Source organism: Callithrix jacchus, chromosome 2 (assembly GCF_049354715.1).
Source record: "Callithrix jacchus isolate 240 chromosome 2, calJac240_pri, whole genome shotgun sequence".
Classification (NCBI taxonomy): Eukaryota; Metazoa; Chordata; class Mammalia; order Primates; family Cebidae; genus Callithrix; species Callithrix jacchus.
In genome coordinates this window covers 173,034,727-173,057,656 of record NC_133503.1, presented here as the reverse complement: position 1 = coordinate 173,057,656, position 22,930 = coordinate 173,034,727, and the positions used below count along the sequence as shown (strand labels likewise).

Sequence of the window (22,930 nt, the reverse complement as noted above, 5' to 3'; positions counted from 1 at the left end):
GGCCCCAGTTGCCCACAGTAATCACTCGTTCCTTACTGTATTTGTTACTTGTTTTTCCTTTCCCTGTCTCCCATCATTTCACAGTGGTACCTGGGAACACTGCCCAGAAAAACTGCTTGCACCCAAACCCTTGGTCCAGAGCCTGCTTCTCGGGGAATCCAAACTAAGACATATAGATCTCAGGCAAAGAACTCCTAGGCTGCAGCCATGGTGGACAGAAGGCCACGAGCAGAATTCATATGCCCTGGGGTCCCATACAGCTCTCAGAAATGAGCAAAAAGGCCCCCAGATGGAACCGTGATTGAATATCCAGTCAATAAACTATAATGTAATTATGATAGAATTTCCAGTAAATCTGGTAGGGGTCATAGACTGACCTAAATCAACTTTGGCAATGGTGAGGTCCTTCTGGTGTCAGTAGCTTCTGGCAAATCAAGGTAGGCAGGGCTACAGCTCCCTGCTTCCATCACTACCACTTCCCTGAGCAGTGGTGTTTTACAATGAAAGCGGGCACCTTGGACTTTTGTTAACAGCCCTAAATAATAATATCTTCTGTTCTCAGACTTTGTGGGGGATTCCCACTTTCTGTCCTCAGGCCTCCACACAGTACCTTGCATGAAAATTTTTTTGGTTTGTTTGCTTTTTGAGATGGAGTCTCTGTCGGCCAGGCTGGAGTGCAGTGGCACGATCTCGGCTCACTGCAACCTCCCCCTCCTGGGTTCAAGCAATTCTCCTGCCTCAGCCTCCTGAGTAGTTCGGATTACAGGTGCATGCCACCACACCTGGCTAATTTTTTAATTTTTAGTAGAGATGGAATTTCATCATGTTGATCAGGCTGGTCTTGAACTCCTGACCTCGTGTACCACCTGCCTTGGCCTCCAAAAGTGCTGTGACTATAGGCTGAAAGTTTTAGTCTTAAGATAGTAAAGGCTGGGCGTGGTAGCTCATACCTGTAATCCCAGCACTTTGGAAGGCTAAGGTGGGTGGATCACTCAGCTCAGGAGTTAGAGACCAGCTTGGCAATATGGCAAAACCCTGTCTCTACTAAAAGTACAACAATTAGCTGGGCATGGTAGCACTCATTGGTAGTCCCAGCTACTAGGAAGGCTGAGGTGGAAGGATCACTTGAGCCTGAGAGGCGGAGATTGCAGTGAGCCATTATTGTGCCACTGCACTCCAGCCTGGGTGACAGAGCAAGACTCTGTTTCAAAGCAAAAATGAAAACAAAACGATGCAATGAGACAGCAGGCCCGGCTAACCCTGCAGTCTGTCTGGGTTCGGGTGGAGGGTTTTTAGACCTCATTCTCTGCTCTGACGCATTTACGCCGCTGAGCCTGATGGATTTGCATATCCTATAGGTGTGAGAGTGAGGACTCTGCGATATTTCTAGCCAGTATACCTCAAGTACCTCACATACCTCAAGTACTCACTCATTGCACCTTTGAAAGATGATTTTTAATATTCCCTCTGCTGCTTAACAAACCTCCTGGGATAGATTTTGGAAACATGTGAAGTGCTTACGTAGTCACCTTTGGAACTTGGGTTCCTGTGTAGGATACTTCAAATGTTCCTTGTTCCTTGTGGAGATTAAGTTTAAACACACACACACTCACACACATACACACACAAACATACCCCTCTGTTTACATGATGTATGTAAATGACCACACACATGCAATAACAGCTCCATTTATTGACTATTTACATTATTATAGACACTTATCCTTAACCCTCCAACTCTCCAGTGAGGTGGGTTCCAGGCATAGTGCCATGTTATGGGGTGTAAGCTGCAAAGCAGGGGTTCAGACTCAGGCAGTCTGGCTTCAGAGAGCCAGAACCGGGCGTGGTGGCTCACACCTCCAATCTCACCACTCTGGGAGGACAAGGCAGGAGAATGGCTTGAGCTCAGAAGTTCAAGACCAGCCTGGGCAACATAGTGAGACTCCATTTCTACAAAATGGAGGTCAAGGCTGTAGTGAGCTGTGGTTACACCACTGCACACCAGCCTGGGCAACAGAATGAGATTCTGTCTCAAAAATATCTTTTTAAATTAAAAAATAGAAAGATTTGGCCGGGCATGATGTCCCATACTTGTAATCCCAGCTCTTTTGGGAGGCCAGGAAAGATAGATCACTTGAGGTCAGAAGTTTGAGACCAGCCTGGTCAACAAGGAAAAACCCTGTCTGTACTAAAAATACACACGAAAAAATTAGCCTGGTGTGGTGGTGGCTGCATATAATCCCAGCTACTTGGGAGGCTGAGGCGGGAGAATTGCTTGAACCCAGGAGGCAGGGGTTGCAGTGAGCCGAGATCGAGCCACTGCATTCCAGCCCAGGTGACAGAGTGAGACTCTGTCTCAAAAAAAAAGGAAAGAAAGAAAAGAAAAAAAAAGGATATACGATGCTACCATCACTCCAGAATATTCACTTGTTCCCCTTCCTGGTTCACCCCTGCCCCACCCACACCAGTCTCTACTGTTTTCCCCCCACTCCAACCCCATCTGCTGGGGAGAGGAGAGAGGTGTTTTTTTGTTTTTGTTTTTGAGATGGTGTGTCACTCTGTTGCCCAGGCTGGAGTGCAGCCTGGGTTCAACCAATTCTCCTGCCTCAGCCTCCCGAATAGCTGGGACTACAAACGCATGCCACCACACCCAGCTAATTTTTGTATTTTTAGTAGAGATGGGGTTTCACCATATTGATCAGGCTGGTCCGGAACTCCTGACCTCAGGAGATCCACCTGCCTCAGCCTCCTAAAGTGCTGGGATTACAGGCATGAGCCACGTGCCTGGCGGGAGAGGTCTTTTTGATCCTCTCCTGGAGGCTACTGCAGTAGCATTCCAAGCAGAGTCCTCAGGGTCAGTCCAGGGATGGAATGTGGTCCGTCTGAATTCTTTTCCTTCCCAGGAATGGCATGCACTTGTGCCCTTTCAGTGCTGGGGATGAGTAAGCATGACATTCATTAGGCCCCAGACTTCTGCAAAGACAATTTGGAAAGTCCTCCATTCAGGATTTCATAAAAACATTCAGGGCCAGACAGCCCTTTATGAAACTGACTAGCAAAATGAAAGCTTTAAAAAACAAGTCCTAAAAGTTTACTGTGTGTAAACCTACAGATTATATACTGAAAAAAGCTTACTCTGTGTATTTCCAGATGATGACACATTTCGTATCCTTTAATTACTAAGGGCAGACAGTATAATAGGAGATTTAAAAATAAAAGAACCTGGATCTGAACCACAAAACAGGCTAAGACATCTGCTTTTAGACATAAAATCACTCAAATTACTTTTCAATATATGATATTTAAAACATTGATTTTGCACTACCCACAGCTAGCCTGGTTATCAACAAAGTCAAGTGTAGGCACTTGAACACATCCCTGGTTATACTGGAACCCATGGTACAGAGAGAATCCTGCCTCTCTCACCCCCACACTGGAACTTTTTAGGGTGAGGGGTGTGTGTGTGTGTGTGGTGTGGTGTGTGGAAGGTGGAAGGCCATGCATCTCTATAGATCTTGTCTCTGCAGCAGGGCAGGGGCATCCCACATGGTCAGCCCCAAGTTGTCCTGCCCCAGGGACACCTTTATAAGTAATCTAGAGCCACAGTGGGACAAAAGCCCAGCACACAGCCACAGGAGGGGCTCAGAAAATAGGCTTTAGTCAGGCCCCCTCAGCTCCCAACTCCCTTAAAGATAGGGGACATGAAGACACAGGGGCTGGTTCTCCACAGGAGCCGACCCCCCAACTCTGTTTCACACTGGATGGAGAACGTTCCACTCTTTACTCCCCAAGACCCTCCATGCCCTCACTTGGACATCAAGGAAAAAACAAAATCAGGCTGGGCTCAGTGGCTCACAGCTGTAATCCCAGCACTTTGGGAGGCTGAGGCAGGTGGATCATGAGGTCAGGAGTTCACAACCAGCCTGGTCAACATGGTGAAACCTTATCTCTATTAAAAATACAAAAAAATTAGCCAGGCATGGTGGCGGGCACCTGTAATCCCAACTGCTCAGGAGGCTGAAGCAGAGAATTGCTTGAACCCAGGAGGCGGAGGTTGCAGTGAGCCTGTATCGCGCCACTGCACTCCAGCCTGGGTGACAGAGCAAGCTCCGTCTCGGGGGTGGGGTGGGTGGGGGAAGGAACAAGCAAAATCAAGAGTGAGAGATAGCTGAGTCCACCAAAAGTACAAGAGCTAAACAAATGTAGAAAACAAGACGAGAAACTGCTAAACTCTATGGTCATAACTACTACTTGGGAATTTAATACAAACGCCAAAGAAGAAAAACATCTGAAAAGCATGTGGTATCAATGAGAGCTTATTAAATTCCAGGGATGTCTCAGAGCTGGCTTTATGGACACCGTAGAGTGGGCCTGGCCAGACAGGAAAGGGAGATGGGGACAAGGAGCAGGGTGGGAAGCCTCCTCTCTGGGTAGGAAAGGTCAGAGAAACATGAGCCTTGTGTCTCAGAACATACACAGGTGCTATTTCTTAATCTAGTTAAGTATTAAACAAAACTAATTGGGAACAAATCCTACTCTCAGGAGCCATCTCGCACTGTGCTCACTCATCCTCTCTGGAAGCAAAAACAAAGCCCGTTTCTATCTTTCATGGTTTAAATGTACTCAGACCTCTTCCAGCAATTCTTATTCCAGAATAACAGAATTGACAGATCCTGACAAAAAGCAGAGAGGTAATATTTAATTTCAGGGGTTTTAAAAACTCTTTTCTTTTAATCACCCTATCCCCACCCTATTCTTTCTTCAGCATTTTATCACCTTTTTCTTTTTTTTTGAGATAGAGTCTGGCTCTGTCGCCCAAGCTGGAGTGCAGTGACATGATCTTGGCTCACGGCAACCTCTGCCTCCAGGTTCAAGAGATGCTCCTGCCTCATCCTCCCAAGTAGCTGGGATCACAGGCATGCACCACCACACCAGGCTAATTTTGTATTTTCAGTAGAGATGGGGTTTCACCATGTTGGCCAGGCTGGTCTTGAACTCCTGACCTCAGGTGATCTGCCTGCCTTGGCCTCCCAAAGTGCTGGGAATACAGGCATGAGCCACCGTGCCTGGCTAGAATTTTTATTATTTTTAAATTTTACTTTAGATTCAGGGGGTACCTGTGCAAGTTTATTACATGGGCATATTTCGTGATGCTGAAGTTTGGGCTTCAAATGAACCCATCAATCAAACGGTGAACGCAGTACCCAATAGGTAGTTTTTCAACCCTTCCCTACTTCTTCCCTGCCTTTTGAGTCCCCTGTGTCTACTGTTCTCAACTTTATGTCCAATACCCAATGTTTAGCTCATTTAGAAATGAGAACATGCAGTATTTGGTTTTTTGTTTCTGCATGAATTCACTTAGGATAATGGACTCCAGCTGCATCCATGTTGCTGCAAAGGACATGATTCCTGTTTGTTTGTTTTTTTCTAATGAAGTCTCACTCTGTCACCCAGGCCAGAGCACAGTGATGCAACCTCAGCTCACTGAAACCTCCACCTCCTGGGTTCAAGTGACTCTCCTGCCTCAGCCTCCCGAATAGCTGGGACTACAAGCGCATGCCACTATGCCCGGCTAATTTTTGTATCTTTAGTAGGGACAGGATTTCACCATATTGGCCAGGCTGGTCTTGAACTCCTGACCTTGTGATCTGCCTGCCTCAGCCTCCCAAAGTGCTGGGATTACAGGCATGAGCCACCGCAACTCGCTCCATTCTTTTTTATGGCTTTATAGTATCCCATGGTGTTTATGTACCACATTTTCCTGATCCAGTCCATCACTATTGCACCTGGGTTGATTCCATGTCTTTGCTATTGTGAATAGTGCTGTGATATACCTATGACTGCAAATCACCTGAGATTTTAAGTATTTGTTTGGTTATTTGTTCCCACCACCAAACCCCCCCTGTGCCCCACAAGAACACAAACTCCACTCTTCACTGCCGTCCCCATTGGCCCTGCCAAGTACCCAGTACATGCTCAGTATTTCCTGAATGAAAGGGATGACTCCATGTGTTATACCCAACCACACCAAGTACAGAATTGCTTGGAAATTGTGCTTTAATTTCTGCAATGAGATCTGATGCAGTGAGATACAAGTATAAATGTTCATTGTGCATCCAGAAAATAGCACACGTATACAGGTTTAGCTCAACAGCTTATTCCCTTATAAAGAAAAAAACATTTTGAATTTAATTAAAGCTAGTTTATCTTCAGTGTAAAAACTTGGAGGTATAAACAAACTCAAGATATTATATACAGTAAATTAATGTACATTTCCAAACTTGCACAGTACAGCATTTTAAACAAAGTAAATGGTCTCATTTCAGTTTTCACTGTTAAGCATAATCCACATCCCAATCTTGGATAAAAATTTCACAATATATAAACCTGCTGAGAATTCTGTACACAAATACAAGTTATAGAAATCTGATTTCAAATATAAATACAAAAATTGTCATGACCTTACAAGTTACAACAGCTTATTTTTCTATTGCAATTTAAAAAAATCATAGAAAAATATTTAAATGCACATTCAACTGCTATGACAAAGGCCATGACCTTGTGCCTTTAAACCATACTTCGTAGAGTGTAAAGCATCACACCAGGCATTTTTGGAATGAAAATTATGAAGCCTGAAGAGGCTACTGTATAAATATTCATGTTATAATGTGGTAACAAAAATAGCTCCATAGCATATTTGGGAGGCAATGGGGCAAAGAAGACAGTGGAGGTTAGTGCTAATTTAAGAAGGCCTATAAACTGTATCTGAAAGTAGCTAAGGAACTAGTTAGTGTATTTTAAAATCCCTATTGCAAGCCTAACACTGACCTTGCTACTAACTCTTAAGGCAATCAAGAGGAAACACGTGTTTGGCCTCCAGATGCATGAATTCTGCCCTCCCCTCAACCTTTGTTCATCTCAACAGACCAACCTGGCTCCTGCATTCACACGGAGTGGGGAGCACAGCAAAACAATTAATTGTATGTACAAAAGACAATTCAGTGCAAACCTAGAAACTCCTCTTAGTCAACAAATTTCTTTTTTTTGAGACAAGTTCTTGCTCCGACACCGAGGCTGGAGTGCGGTGGCACGATCTTGGCTCACTGTAACCTCCACCTCCCTGGCTCAAGGGATCCTCCCACCTCAGCCTCCTGAGTAGCTGGGATTACAGGCATGCACTACCACACCAAGCTAATTTTTGTATTTTTAGTAGAGACAGGGTTTTGCCATCTTGCCCATGCTGGTCTTGAACTCCTGGGCTTAAGTAATTCACCAGCCTCAGTCTCCCAAAGAGCTGGGATTATAGGCGTGAGCCAACACACCCAGCCTCACATTTTCTTATTGCCCTTGAACAAGTGGAAGTTTCTCTATACACATAACATTCAAATTGGGATCCATACTGAAGAGCAAATGTATGTAAAAGGCAAACATTTGATTTAAACATTCTAACAAGTTTTGTTTTTTTCCTCTTTTATGGGATTTGACAGGGTTCCACTGAGAATAAAAAAAACTGCTCCTTACAAAGTATACTTTCCTGCATTAAAATATATATGTTTCTCATTTCGACAGCAGATCCAAGAAGGTGACCAGGCATAGTCAAGTTTCTTCTATGGCTTTTAAATCACTGAGGTATCATATGATCATAGCCACTTCTGATATTTATGTTTAAACTGCTTTCCTATGAAAGCCACATTCAAAAGTGACCCAATCCCATCAGTCCATAAAGGTAAAAGAATGTGAGGAACTCGGCTCAGAGGTTGCTGCAGAAAACCGCAATCACAAGTGCTCAAAGTCTCAGCAGGTGAGTAGAAAAAGGCGAAAAGGAGAAGCAATTTGTTCCAAACACGAGGAGACTCCAGAGGAACGGAAGCTCCTCAAGCAAAGAAAGAGATCACCCCAGTGTAACCAACAGGCTTAGCAGTGAGACACTGGGACTACACGCACCAAGGCAGGGAGTGAAGAGGGACAGCGGCGAGTGGCATGGAGCAGGCGGAGGAAGACCTCGGGCTGGCAGCACAGAAGAGAGGGGGGTGGCTGTCTAGCCCCCACCATAGGCAAAGTGATACAGTCTATGAAGGAGGGAGGATGGCCTGAAGCATCAGAATGGATGATACCAGTGGAACTTCCCAGCTGTTTTACAGGCAAGGGGGCGTAGAAAGGAAAGATGTGACAGGCTAAGTAAATGCCACACATCTGAACACCTCTATCTGAACCTCCAATTCCCCATACAAACACGTAAAGCTGCGCTTGCTTCTGTAATTGAGATGGGTTACACAGAAACTTACTATTCCCAATGACTGGATAAATACCTTGGCACAAAGAGGATCTGAAGAAAGTATCCTCTTACTGAAGCCCTTTCTGGTAGTAAACTGGCCACTGCAGGCCCTGTATAATACTCAGGCATCAGAAAACGGCCACAACCCTATTGCGGGTCAAGTAATAATTCCCTCCAATTAATAATACTACAGATGCGGTTTTAATTGCATAGTCTTTTAGAACCATGAAAAATAACGAGAGCCACCCTTTTCCCCAAAGGCCCAGGTTTATTCCAATGGAGCGCCAGGCTAAGGACCCAGCCAGCATTAGCTGCAGCATGACACGAATCCAGGGATCCGCTGTCCCAGTCTCCCACATTCCTCTCACAATCACTCAACAAGCGGGTCATACATCCCCTAGGTCCATGAACTCATCTTCTTGTTTGGCCAAATCGTCTTCATCTCCCAAAGCTTTCCAGCCACTGGTGGGTAAGACTGGCTTAGAGGAATGTCGCTGGAGCAGAGCGAAAGGAAACAAAGAGGACAGGCGGGCAGAGTTCCTCAGCAGGCAGGGGGCCTCAGCCTGGGGGGCCTCCTGCTGGCTGTGGTGTTTCTCGTCGATCTTCTCTTGTAAACTCTGGACTTCCTCCATCATTTCCAAGAGTTTGCTCATAGTGGCCACTTGGCCACCACCAAGGATTTGGGCTTCTGGAATCCAGCGCAGGTAGCGCTGGGCCCAGACTTTGATTTCAGGTCCCTCGATATGCGGTAACAACAAACCATGGTAGTCAGTAGGCTTGCTATGCCAGCTGTCATAAAACTCTCGAAAGTTGTCTTGGAGCTCATCAGACGAATTAATAAGTTTGCTAATTCTCTTGCCCAGGAGGTTCTTAATTAAATGATCTGTTTCTTCCCTGAAAAATCCTCTTTTGGGAGATGACTTAGATTGCGTAAGTGGCAAAGAAAGTTGTCGTTGATGCTTTGAGACAAAACACAAAAATCACTGGTTAACGTAACAGGCACAGTTAACAGTTGCTGCCATCAAAAAAAAAAAGCATAACCCTACTTTAACAAGTTCCAAGAGACATCAGCGTTGCCATGTGAATGCACACTCATTAACATGCTGTAACACCTAGAGGTGGGGGGGTTCCTGTTTATTCTCATGGTGCAGCCTGTACCAGAAACAAATGGGAAACCAGGTGCACATGGTGGCTGTGCCGAAAGTCATGCTGGGACACAGAGAAAGGAGCTTTCAGCATTCTCCTCCTCTGTCACAGGGGCACCACGGGGCACAAAGTACTTCTGAAAAAGCTGTTTAAGATAGTTTAATGACTTAGGGGAACTTGTGAGTGAGGCCTATTCATGTTCTGAAGGGAAAAGGTTTCTTCTTGGAGAGCTTTAAGGCTGTTAACCACTACAGTCTTCTGAACACCTGTGAGGAGGCACTGACTACCGGAAGATACTATCGCATGGGTGAAATAGCAGCTTATCAAGCATCCAGTGGGAGTTTAAGCCTAAGTCATAAAGATTCTTTTGGACAAAGGAAACAGGCAGGTGAGAGCAAAGAAATCTGATGAACCAGCTAAGTTGACCAGACTTGTCTGACAACCTGCATGGAGTAGAAAATGTGAGAACATTTTCACTTTTTCCCCTTGGTAATTCCCTCTGTGGCTAGAGTATCATATTTGGGGGTGCACTGTGAAAAAGTTGTAAGGCTGGGTGCAGTGGCTCACACCTGTAATTCCAGCACTTTGGGAGACCGAGGTGAGCAGATCACCTGAGGCCAGGAGTTCAAGACCAGCCTGGCCAAAATGGCGAAACCCCATCTCTACTAAAAATACAAGAGATTAGCCGGGTGTGGTGGCGTGTGCCTGTAATTTCAGCTACTCAGGAGGCTGAGGCAGGAGAATCGCTTGAACCTAGGAGGCAGAGGCTGCAGTGAGCTAAGATCGCGCCGTTGCATTCCAGCCTGGGTAAGGAGAGTGAAACTCTGTCTCAAAAAAAAAAAAAAAAAAGGGTTGTAAAAGATGAATGTGGTCAGAAGGTCATGGGGCCAGTGCTCAGAGGAGAAGTAAAAAAACATGGGGAGAAGCTGTTTGTCCAGCTCTTTTGCTACTGTTCATTTGAAGTAAGAAGAGATAACTTAATTTTTGGGCTCATTCTAAAACTCTCTAACATATTTCCATCAGTGGTTCTTCCTTGTAAAAAGATATTCTTTATTGTAAAGAAAATTATTTCCATATTATGAAATATGGAATAACAATAAAAATATTAAAAAGAAAGCAAAACCATTCACATGACCACAACTTGGAAGTGACCAGGATTTCTGACTTTCCATCCAGGGACAGAAGAGATGAAGGCCAGGAGCCAGTGGCCTCTCTTTTCTCCATTGTGAAGCTGTGCCAGGCAGGGCAGAGACTAAACTGAACGGTCACCCAGTGCTTCCTCCTGCTTGGTTCTGTGCTTAGTACTCACATTCACTGAGCACCTCATTCTCAAAGTCACTATTATTGCCCCATTTTTCAAATGAGGAAACTAAGGCACAGAGGGAAGCAATCTGCCAAAGGCACTCTGCTCAGTGCCAAAGGTGGTTCAAACAGTCTGGCTCCAGAGCCTGGGCTCTCTACTGAGCTTTTCTTGGTCCTGGAAGCACTCTTCTCTCTATCTCCCAAGCAAAGGAAGCACTCAAACCAGTTAACATGCGAGCAGCTCTGCAGGCCAAAGCCTGGCCCGAGCCTGCGGCTGACACTGAGGCTGCACACTGGAGCGGGTCCCTCCCATGTGGCATTTGCATGGCAGTCCCACATGCTGCTCAGCCCCTGCTTCCTCGGACTCAGCAGAACTTCCCCAGGCCACTAGGCCATTCAACATGTCACCCCACCTGATATCTGGTCTTCTTACCTGAAGGCTTCAAAGCTTCTTGTTGCCCTGTCCCAACTGTGATTTAGCTAGTGTGACCTGCAATTCTCCACCCCTTCAGCTCAGTGCTTTCCTACCCGCCAACTCTTGTTACTTAGGCTGGCTTTCCCTATCTCCAAGGAAAAGAGATGATTAGAAAAGCTGCGTCTGAGGGCCGGGCGCAGTGGCTCACGCCTGTAATCCCAGCACTTTGGGAGGCCGAGGCAGGTGGATTACCAGGTCAGGAGATCAAGACCATACTGGCCAACATGTGAAACCCAGTCTCTATTAAAATACAAAAAATTAGCTGGACCTGTTGGCGCGCACCTATAGTCTCAGCTACTCGGGAGGCTGAGGCAGGGGAACAGCTTGAACCTGGAAGTGGAGGTTGCACTGCGCCACTGCACTCCAGCCTGGCAACAGAGTGAGACTCTGTCTCAACAACAACAAAAAAAGAAAAGCCGAGGAGAGAAATGAAATCCATTCTTGGAAGGGGGAGCCTAAGGCTCTCCCCTGTAAAACAAGGGGTCATCCTCGCCATCTCTGAGGTCCCCTGTTACTCTGGCACAGGGCAGTTTCTGTGGTCCTAATCCGGCACTCAAGAGAATGTGCATGCAGCCACCAGGGGGCACAACACACTAAAGAAAAACTGATTTCTGGCCAAGCTGTTCTGGGGCTCAGGAAATTCTGGTCAAACTGGCAGGAGACGCTCAACTAGAAAGGGGAAACTCCACCCTGGGCCTATGGTCCCTAAAAGGGCAGAGTGGCCATTCTGAGTGGCTCACCAGCCAACATCGCTTCTGCTGGCTGTGGCTCACCTAGGTCCCCAGTCCTGTTTAGAATGGAACCAAATCTGACACCAGAAAGGGCCAGGCTTTCTGGAGCACCTCCAGATCAAGCAGAATGAGGATGGCATGGAGAAAGCAGTGACACACATCGACTTGGACTTACCATCACTGCTCTCTCCTTTGTGGACTCTGTGGGGGAGAAATTCTGGGCCTGGAGACAGAGCTAGGAAATGTCAGTTAAATAATTCATCAGTTAGGGAACTTTGGGATTATCAACTAAAATGAGTTTTGACATTTGTGGTTCATAGCACAGGTCAGCAAACTGGCCACCCCTCAGGCCAAATCTGGCCTGGTACCTGTTCTCATGAACACTGGAACACAGCTATGCCTACTTGTCCACCTACTAACTAAGGCTCCTTTTTTTTTTAAAGTAAAGGAATAAAGAACGGCTATTCCACAGGCAGAACAGCCTAAGGCTTCTTTTGTACTACAACAGTGGAGAGGTAGTTGTGACAGACTTTGTAGCCCTTGACAGAAAGAGTTTTGCAACCTGTGGTTTATAGGCACAGCTCATTAGGAAAGTCTTACTATTTATTATAATAAATGAACTGGTATCAGCTGAGTAAAACCCATGCAATCAATGTGCCTTTTACTCACACACACACAGGTGGGACAAGAGGAACAATTCCATGGAGTAGACTAGGGTAGCAGCATCCTCAGTGACATTTGGCAAATGGCCCTGTCGCACCAGGGCAAAGGTGATTTGCTGAAAGCAAAGGATTCTAATGGGCCTTGACAATTTGACCGTCACAAATCTCAACTCTGCATACTGCTTTGAGGGATAGGACATGCTGGCAGACAGCATCCATATGTACCTTTCATCATTATATGCACAGGATCTGGGCAGAGAGAGGAAGGGGGTTTAGGCATGGGGACATCTTACTTTGAAGCGCATTCCTTTCCGCTGGCCTTTGTCCAGTTTTGGCTTTTCCACATAGAGAGGGTTTTTGAGCAATGTCTGGGCTTTGGGTTCAAACTGCACAGACCAGTCCCACACGGTGAGCAGATTCAAAGGCTTGCTTTGTGTCTCATGGCCTTCTCTACCCTGCCAAAACAAGCACAGGTCATGACGCCTTCCCAGGAGGGCTGAGGAAGGCAAACACATACTTCTGGAAACAGGCACTAGGAAGTGTGCTCCCACTCGGCCCTGAGAATGAATAATCATGGGCACTTTATTTTTAAAGGCTGAGGCTACCTGTGGTCATTCACTACATGCTTTTGGTAGGGGAGGAGGGCAAGAAGAAGGACACGTACTTTCAGGCAGTCTACATGCCAGTTGCTGTGCTGGGTGCTACTTGTTTTTCCAATTTTACATCTGAGGAAACCAAGCCTCAGAAAACTGAACTGCCCAAGGTCACAAAACTGGTAAGTCACAAGGCTGGGCTCTGAAAGCAGGGCTGTCGCTCCTACTGCCCTGGGAGATTTGGTAATCTCCAGCTCAAGCAAACCCTGCAGCCCTCAGGAGGCTGCTCATAAGCACGGAGATTAGCTGGGAAGGCTATGCCTGTGGGGCACAGCCTCAGGAGGGACCAAAGGGGATCAGATGAAAGGAAAGCCTAGCTTCCCTGCTCTGCCTAGTCTCCATTCTCTTCACAGAGGAATTCCAGGCATTAAGCAAACGAAAGGGAGGACATCTGGTCTGACTGCCTTTAAAACGGACAGCTTTGAATTCTGCTTAATTCCCCAGCTTCAACACTTGCTTCCAATTCCAATTATTTACTATGTGACCACCGGTGAGTTACTTATCCTTTTTAAGCCTTAGCTTCCTCCAGGACAATAAAAAGCATATGTCATAGGGTGCTGTGAGGATTAAATATTAATACTTAAGAAGCTCTTAGAACAATGCTTCGTATATAGTGTTAAATATCTTTTTAAAAATGTGGAGCATCTCATGAGTTTGCATGTCATCCTTGTGCAGGGGCCATGCTAATCTTCTCTAGAGGATTCCAACTTTTTTTAGTCTATGTGCTGCCAAGGGAGCACCATTTTTAGCTTCAGTATTACTGCCTATTGTGAGAGGAGCCTCTTCAATACACAGGTTCCTAAGAGGGACTCTTACCACGTTAGTATCTTTTTGATGAGGCGAATTGAAGAAGAAGGTGCTAAAAATTGGTATGTATAGGCTATCTGACAAAACCGTCAGATAAGTCTCTGTGAATTCAAATGCCGGGGGATGCTGGTGCACCAACTGCCAGACACAATCTAGGAAAAGCAGGAACACAGGAACCTGCAGGAAAACAAGATACGTTACTTGGTGGGCAGAGCCCAAAGCAAGCCGTCCTGAGTTCAAGGGGCAGCCACCTCCACAGCTGTGGAATAACCACTTCTGAGGACTTTGTTCTCCGGGAAACTCAGAATACTCCATTCCATCCCAAGTGAGAAACACACTAAACTGAAATCACACCGATAGATAGGTACGTGATTCCATATACCTATCTGTGTTAGACATTTCAAAGATGAAGTATGTAAAAATCTCATTAGGGACCAGTGTTACAGTGAGCATCTGCAACTGATTCTGATAAAGGAAAACACTAACTTAGAACCCCAATGAAGCAAAATTTTACCTCTTCCAAAAAAAATTCTATTCTTCTCATCAGTAGTACTACATTACCAAAAAATGCACTTAATTATGATTGCTACTTTGAATTTTGTCAATAAAAAGTAATGGGCGGGGGGAAACTTCCATTCTCTACCTGGCCACACACTGACTAACAGGGTTTGATCCTGGAGACTGACCTGGAAGGAGAGGCCTCCTCTCCATCCCTGCAGTGAGGGCCCAGAAGACAACAGGGATGGAAGACAAGGCAGAAGCAGTGAAAGTGAGTTTCAAAATGTATGTTTACAAATCCACAAGCCTCCTTTATTAGCTCCCAGAGGCAAGCTCTTGATGAGCAGGGAGAGTGGTTTCTAGTGTGCTCTGTCATTCATAAAGCGCTTATCCTCCCTGATTCACCAGTAATCCTGCCAGGGGCTAAGACAAGCTATGTTACAGTCTCTCCCTTACAGAGGAGGAAATGGGGAAGGTTTGAGATGCTGGAAGCCTGGCCCCAGGGTCTCACACAGGGCTCAACAAAGAGAAGAGTAGGGATGCAGCTCTTAAAGCCGCTTCAATCGGATCACAAATGTCACCACCCAACTTTCCTTCAAAACTCCAATATGTCCATGTTGAGAGGCAAAGAAACATTTGTACTTTTGTAAAGCATTGTACATTGTACAGCAACTTTATTTCACACTTCATTTTATGCACAGTATCATTAAATAGAGTAGAAAATATCTGAACTGCACCGTATAGGCAGGGCAATAGGCTCCGAAAATATGAGTGACTTCTCTAAGAGCTAGATAAACAGCAGATCAGGTCTCTTCTTAGACCTTAGATTCTTTCCCCACTAGACATGGTGCCTGCCAGTCCCCCTTTTCTCAAGATATACAAAAACATTTGGCTAGGCATGGTGGCTCATGCCTGTAATTCCAGCATTTTGGGAGGCTGAGGCAAGTGGATCTCCTGAGCCCAGAAGTTTGAGACCAACCTGGGCAACACGGCAAAATCCATCTCTACAAAAAACACAAAAATTAGCTAGGCATGGTAGTGCGAGCCTATAGTCCCAGCTACTCAGGAGGCTGAGTCAGGAGGCTTGCTTGAGCCCAGGCGGTTGAAACTGCAGCAAGCCATGACTACGCAACTGTATTCCAGCCTGGGCAACACAGCAAGACCATGTCTCAAAAACACAACAAGGCCGGGTGGCGTGGCTCACACCTGTAATCCCAGCACTTTGGGAGGCTGAGGCAGGTGGATCACCTGAGGTCGGGAGTTCGAGACCAGCCTGACCAACATGGAGAAATCCTGTCTCTACTAAAAATGCAAAATTAGCCGGGCATGGTGGCATATACCTGAAATCCCAGCTACTTGGGAGGCTGAGGCAGGAGAATCTCTTGAACCCGGGAGACGGAGGTTGCAGTGAGCCAAGATTGTACCATTGTACTCCAGCCTGGGCAACAAGAGTGAAACTCCATCTCAAATAAACAAAAAAAAACGGGCCGGGCGCGGTGGCTCAAGCCTGTAATCCCAGCACTTTGGGAGGCCGAGGCGGGTGGATCACAAGGTCAACAGATCGAGACCATCCTGGTCAACATGGTGAAACCCCGTCTCTAATAAAAATACAAAAAATTAGCTGGGCATGGTGGCACGTGCCTGTAATCCCAGCTACTCAGGAGGCTGAGGCAGGAGAATTGCCTGAACCCAAGAGGCGGAGGTTGCAGTGAGCTGAGATCACGCCATTGCACTCCAGCCTGGGTAACAAGAGCAAAACTCCGTCTCAAAACAAAACAAAACAAACAAAAAAACATACTCTTCTCCACACAGTATTAGCTCTCTGCCTACCATGTTATGTAAATGCCATCAACCTTTCAAATTAGTTCCTTCAAGTCCCTTCTAGGACTGAAAGATGTGATTTCTATTCAGCTCAATGGGACACAGAGGAGTCCAGGTCAGGCCTGAAAGAAACCATCTAGCTAAGTGAGAGAGACCTGGATCACCCAGGAACCCACCAAGCCCATGACATCAGGAGCCATGGCTCTGCCCACAGCATTCTGTGTCAAACTGTTCTGCACCACAGAGAGACATGCTGACTACCTGGAGTATGAAAACCACGAGTCACTGCTTGGCAGGTGACTGGATTAAAGAAAGTTTGTCTGTTTTCAGTTTTCTTTCTAACAATCATCAGGAAGGCAGCCACGGGAATGTGTACAGCTGTCACCTAGACATGTATACCACAATCTGGGGGACTCATTTTCACCAAGTGACCTCAAATGCTAACTCTCCTGTGCCTGAACTTGGAGGCCCAGGCCTGGAGTGATTCATCCAGACAGAAGCAGAAGAGGCTGTGGGCATAGCCCCACACAGGCTACCACTAAGGCCCTGGTAACAGATAGCATTAACATAACCCTGTGCTTTCTTTCTTTTTTTTTTTTTTGAGACAGAGTCTCACTCTGTTGCCCAGAGATGGGGTTTCACCGTGTTAGGATGGTCTCAATCTCCTGACCTCACGATCCACCTGCCTCGACCTTCCAAAGCGCTGAGATTACAGGCGTGAGCCACCGCACCTGGCCCCTGTGCTTTATTTTTAAAAAAAAATTATGTGCAAGGAAAATTTACTGAATGGCTGGGCATGGTGGCTCACACCTGTAATCCCAGCACTTTGGGAGGCTGGGGTGGGTGGGTCACGTCAGGAGTTCAAGACCAGCCTGGCCAACATGGCGAAACCTCATCTCTACTAAAAATACAAAAAACTAGCCGAGCATGATGGCACACACCTGTAATGCCAATTACTCCAGAGGCTGAGCCAGGAGAATAGCTTGAACCCAGGAGGCGGAGGCTGCAGTGAGCTGAGATTGCACCACTGCACTCTAGCCTGTGCAACAGAACAAGACTCTGCCTCAAATAAAACAAAACAGAACAAAAAAACTGACTCTGAAAATCTAAAATCATTCCGCTCCAAAATTCAAAACTTAAAAAAAAAATAACTTCATTTGAGACAAGGTCTCACTGTCACTCAGCTGGAGTGCAGTGGCACAATTATGGCTCACTGCAGTGTTGACCTCCCAGGCTAAAGCAATCCTCTCACCTCACTCTCCCTAGTAGCTAGGACTGTAGTCAGGCACCACCATGGCCAGTTTATTTTATTTTATTTTTTGGTAGAGACGGGGTCTCTCTATGTTGCCTAGGCTGGTTTCAAACTCCTGTTCTCCCAAACTGCTAGGATTACAGGTGCAAACCACCATGCCTGGCCTCTAATTTTTGGATTAAGGATGCTCAACCAGTAATGGAGTGGAAATATTCCAAAATCCAAAACAATTTGAAATCTGAAACACTTCTGGTCTCACGACTTTCAGATAAGGGACATTCAACCTGTATTTTCTGTAGAAAACCTGCACCTTGCATATCTATTCATTGCAAAGACTAATTTAGTAGAAAAGGTAGAAGTTTTCTTCACTGAGTTACTTTATATTTGTTTTATTAATAAATATTATTCCCACTATAAAATATGTATACACTTTGGTGTACACAATTTAGAAAACTGTGAACACACTTATTAATATCTCTTTCCTCTGAGAAAGGTTTCACTATTATTTCAAGTATCCAAAGTCATCACACAATGAAATGATCCCAGTTTTCTTAACAAACCTGTTTGGCTTACACTTTGCAAGCAGTAACCCTACATCTGAAGACAGGTATTAAGAGACTACGTAGTTCTCCCCATAACAGAAACAGTCTGCAGTGAGGGAACTTACCTCTTCTTTGTCATTCTGGCGGAGATGGTTGCAGCGATCCAAGAAACAGTGGCCACCCATGACCCACTCCTTTTGGATGAGGCTCTGGAAACCAATTCTGGTTCTGCAGTGGGGGTCCATCATCAGTTGCACCAGAGAGGAAATGAGACAGCAGAGGTCGGATGCATTCTCCTCTAGGAGGGGCCCCAGCCCCCAGCAGCAGTGCAAAGAGGTAGGAGGGCATAAAATGTTAGACAGTTTCAGAATGCTCTCACTTGTACAGTTAAGAGTAGGATTCCCAACACCAAGGTCTACTATTAATGGTCATGCTCTTATTCCCTAAATGCAAGGGCCAATGACAAAGGGTTACGTTTTCGGACTGAGATGAACTGCTCTAGCATGTCTAGTACAGGGTCCGGCATACACTGGGACTGAGTATGTATTTGCATACTGAATACATAAATACAGCACTGCAAAGCTACTTTCAGCATGTGGGGGTCTACGTGTGCCATACCTACAGAGAAAGCAGAATCATTTACATAATGATGACCTGCCAGCTTCCGCAGGCCAAGACTAAAGCCCTTCCTTCCTGAGGTGTGGAAGCCTCCGTCACTGAACTCACTGCTTCACAGCTATGCTGCTTCTCAAACTCACCTCAGACCTCCCTTCCTCCACTCCTAAGTCCTCCACTAACTCTACTTTGGAGAATGCTGAATGTTTCTTGACTGTAGCAAATTTATTTCTATTTTCAGCTCTAAGGCTCTGTCCTGTTTGAGGAGCATAGAGATGCCTGCTTCTCTGCCTAGACTAGGAAACTCTAAGGTTCTATCCTTTCCTGTTTGAGGAGTACAGAGGTACCTGTATCTCCTGTCTAGGAAGCTCTAAGGCTCTGTCCTTTCCTGTTTGAGGAGCACAGAGGTGCCTGCTTCTCTTCCTAGCATAGGAGACAAATTCTCCATGGTCTACTTCCATATGTCCACTTTTCATGCACTTTCCAAACCCATCTGATGAAAAGTCCACTCACATACTTGTTTAATATTTACGAGCTAGAGCAAAAGAACCACACATCCCTTAGAGTTTTAAGATCCTAAAAGTCAGAGTCTAAATCCCCAGTTTCCCTTTTACAAAAGTAGGTATGACTCAAGCTGTTTTTTAAAAAATGCCCATGAGGAGGATGGTGCTAGTTATCATTGGCATTAGAGAAACTTAAGAATGAATTGTAACTAGGAGGTGCTCATACTGTGTTAACTCTTTCATTTTGACTTCTATAATCACAGAGCACTTTGGGTCCAAGCTTACACTTCTCCCTCCAGGAAACAAGCCTCAGCTATGGGATGACATGGGTTACAGACAAATAGATTTTTATTTTTGTCTCCTAGTGTCATCAGTTTTCAAAATGAGTTTGTCTTTTTTTTTTTTTTTGAGACAGAGTCCCACTCAGTCACCCAGGCTGGAGTGTAGTGGCACAATCTTGACTTGCTGCAACCTCTGCCTCCCAGGTTAAAGCAATTCTTGTGCCTCAGCCTCCCAAGAAGCCAGAACTATAGGCACACAGCACCACGCCTGGCTAATTTAGTAGAGATGGGGTTTCATCATGTTGGCTAGGCTGGTCTCGAACTCCTGGCCCCAAGTGATCTGCATGACTTGGCCTCTCAAAGTTTTGGGATTACAGGCATGAGCCACTGTGCGCAGCCACAGGTTTCATTTTTAAGGAACATTTTCTTCTTGGATCTGAAGGGTGTTAATGATACTCCTAAGGGTAATGGGATAGGGGCTAAAAGAGATTTCAGAGATGAGACAATTCAGTAGTTCATCTAGGAGTGAAGGACGTCTCAGTTCCATCAGTCAAAGATTCAGATTTCACTACATACAACTCTGTGATAAATGCGTTCTGGCCCTCAGTCCTTCCATCCCTTAGACCTCCAATATTTATCTCTCCTCCTTTTCACAAATTGCTCAATACTCAAATAATGCTCTGTTCTGTCATTGCTGGTTAGATCTTTTTCAATAGCATACTTAAGGCAACTCTCTCATTAGGTTGTAAACATCTAGAAGGCAGAAGAACAGAGCCCAGCACATGGCAGGGGCTCAATAAATGTATTCAAATCTAAGTTGGTCAGCCAGTATCAGATGGACAGAAGCCATAGAAAGATACACGTTCCAGGCTGCCCTTAGAATGTAGGGCCAACAGTTAGTTTCAGAGAATGAGAAAAGCTTGGGGGTATCAAGCATAAGACAATCTATTTAATTAACAGTGTGGGGCTATATGAAACAAAATATTTCTAAACAGCAGGTAAGGTTTTAGCTTAGATTTAACTAGTTAAGGCACCAATCTTCGTTGCGTGGTGGTACACCTGTTTTCACCTGATCTGAATGTCTGCATCATGTACGGCAAGTTAAGCCCACTGAGGAAAAGGAAATCACAGGCCACCAAGTTTCTATGGTAACTGTATAAAGTGGCTAAACACAAAGATATAAAAATAACAACTAAGTCATCCATGGAGCTCTTTATATAAGAAGGATTATGAAAAGATTTTAACTTTAACCAAGCTCAGTTAATACGAAACAAAATCCAAAACATTAAGAAATGTGAGCTTTGGTAAAGATACCAAACAATTCCTTCTTGGAATAGGTCTTCCAAGTTTGAAGTGAAAGAATTTTGTTTTAAACTCTAAAACTGAAATCCAAGACAAAGGATTCCAGGGTTAGGGAAAAAGGAATAGAAGGATTTCTACACGATCTCACTCCTTTTGTTTCCAAATACATACGGCTACATGTACAAAAACTGAATCTCAAGTGAAGAAAAGTAGAAATCATCCTTTGTGTTTTATATGCATTACCTAAAAGAAGAACGTTCATGTTTTGTGCTTCCATACATTCTGTAATCTCTATTGCTTTCTTCAGGCAACGTCTAAATAGGAAAGAGACAAGAAAAAGGGGCATCAGTTCATGAGCTTGGTAACATAAGCAGTAAGTAGTTTAGAGATAGTGTGACTTGATCTTCAGTCTTCTCTCTTACTTTCTTTTCCCCCACACTAAAATCCTCCAGAAAAGAAACTAATTACCATTTACATTACTTAGATACTGGGATAAACTCGTGCCCATTAGAAATTGAAAATTTTCAGAAGGGAATCCTAAAATTGATGTTAAAATGCTCCTAGTTGATTTCCTTTTTTTTTGAGATGAAGTTTTGCTCTTGTTGCCCAGGCTGGAGTACAATGGTGTGATCTTGGCTCAACTTCGCTTCCTGGGTTCAAGCTATTCTCCTGCCTCAGCCTCCCAAGTAGCTGGGATTACAGGCATGTGCCACCACGCCCAGCTAATATTTTGTATTTTTAGTAGAGGCAGAGTTTCACCATGTTAGCCAAGATGGTCTTGATCTCCCAGCCTCAGATGATCTGCCCGCCTTGGCCTCCCAAAGTGCTGGGATTACAGGTGTGGCCAATGCACCTGGCACTAGGTGATTTCTAAACTAGACATTCTTATTAAAAACTCATGCCTGAGTCTGTTGGTGAGCAAGACTCATAAAAATCCGTATCTGGAGAATGGGAGACATATCCAGATTGCTTTATTTAAGGTGACCTGCTGAATGTATCACTGTGGCTAAAAAGCTCCAATATGCTCAGAAATCCTTTTTGTCTCTCTCTACACGTTATTCCCTTTGTGATTGTTGCCGCTATTCCCAGCTTTGACTTGTCTCTCATGTATAACTGGGAGCCTTCACATATGGTGTCCTCTGCCTCAGAGGTATCTTCTCCTGCCGCCCAGCCACCCTCTCTTCCCACATCCCGACTCTTCATCTGGCTAGATATGCTCACCCTTCTCTGCCCACCCCACACAAAGAAGGGTTCTTTGCTTTTATAACATTTATCACTGTCTGCCACTATAAATTCAAATTATGAGACGTGTAGCAGGATATCTGAAGCAGTTAAGTGTCTGGAGGACAGCGGCTCCTTTCCACAATACTCACTGCAGAATGGAGAAAGAATGTGTGTGAGGCAGTAGGAAGCTCTGCTTTTCCTCCTGAAATGTAGCCTAGCGTGAGAGCTATTCTCTCATCCTGATCATCTTTTCTGTTTTGCACCCTTCTCTGTTATCTCCTCTATTTGATGGGAACAGAGAAGAGCTACTCAATATAGAAATTAGGAAAGGCAATATATAACTCTGTTGTCTGGAACTCTCAACCTAACTCCCAAACCAAAATTTAATCATGTTTTTTTTGCTTTTGTTTTTGTTTCTGTTTTGAGATGGAGTCTTGCTCTGTCACCCAGGCTGGAGTGCAGTGGCGCAATCTCAGCTCACTGCAACTTCTGCCTCCTGGGTTCAAGTGATTCTCCTGCCTCAGCCCCCCGAGTAGGTGGGATTACAGGCATGTGCCACCACACCCACTTTTGTATTTTTAGTAGAGACGGGGTTTCACCGTGTTAGCCAGGATGGTCTCGATCTCCTGACCTCATGATCCACCCACCTCGGCCTCCCAAAGTGCTGGGATTACAGGCATGAGCCACCGTGCCGGCCTAATCATGGGTTTTTTTTTTTTTCTTTGATACAGAGTTTCACTCTTGTTGCCCAGGCTGGAGCGCAGTGGTGCGATCTTGGCTCACCGCAACCTCCACCTCCCAGGTTTAAGTGATCCTCCTGCCGCAGCCTCCTGAGTAGGTG

At 45.3% G+C, this 22,930-nt stretch overlaps 1 protein-coding gene and 1 non-coding gene across 4 annotated transcripts in view; both read right to left on the bottom strand.

Annotated features, from left to right (window-relative positions):
* Positions 1-6,039: 6,039 nt before the first annotated feature.
* Positions 6,040-22,930, bottom strand: part of MTMR12 (myotubularin related protein 12) — an 88,067-nt gene continuing 71,176 nt past the window's right edge. The window contains exons 12-17 of one of the 3 annotated variants that reach the window (XM_008992212.5): positions 21,109-21,179; positions 18,290-18,462; positions 14,061-14,228; positions 12,885-13,046; positions 12,105-12,164; positions 6,040-9,234 (exon numbers count right to left, since the gene is read on the bottom strand). In XM_008992212.5, the coding sequence (XP_008990460.1) occupies positions 8,662-9,234; positions 12,105-12,164; positions 12,885-13,046; positions 14,061-14,228; positions 18,290-18,462; positions 21,109-21,179 (1,207 nt within the window). In that variant the 3' untranslated portion in view covers positions 6,040-8,661. The remainder of the gene's footprint in view (positions 9,235-12,104; positions 12,165-12,884; positions 13,047-14,060; positions 14,229-18,289; positions 18,463-21,108; positions 21,180-22,930) is intronic. The other 2 variants (XM_017969970.4, XM_002745084.7) reach the window with 2 other exon arrangements.
* On the bottom strand, positions 13,875-13,984 carry LOC118151843 (U6 spliceosomal RNA). Its single transcript, XR_004740248.1, has one exon. It is a non-coding gene; the product is annotated as a U6 spliceosomal RNA (small nuclear RNA).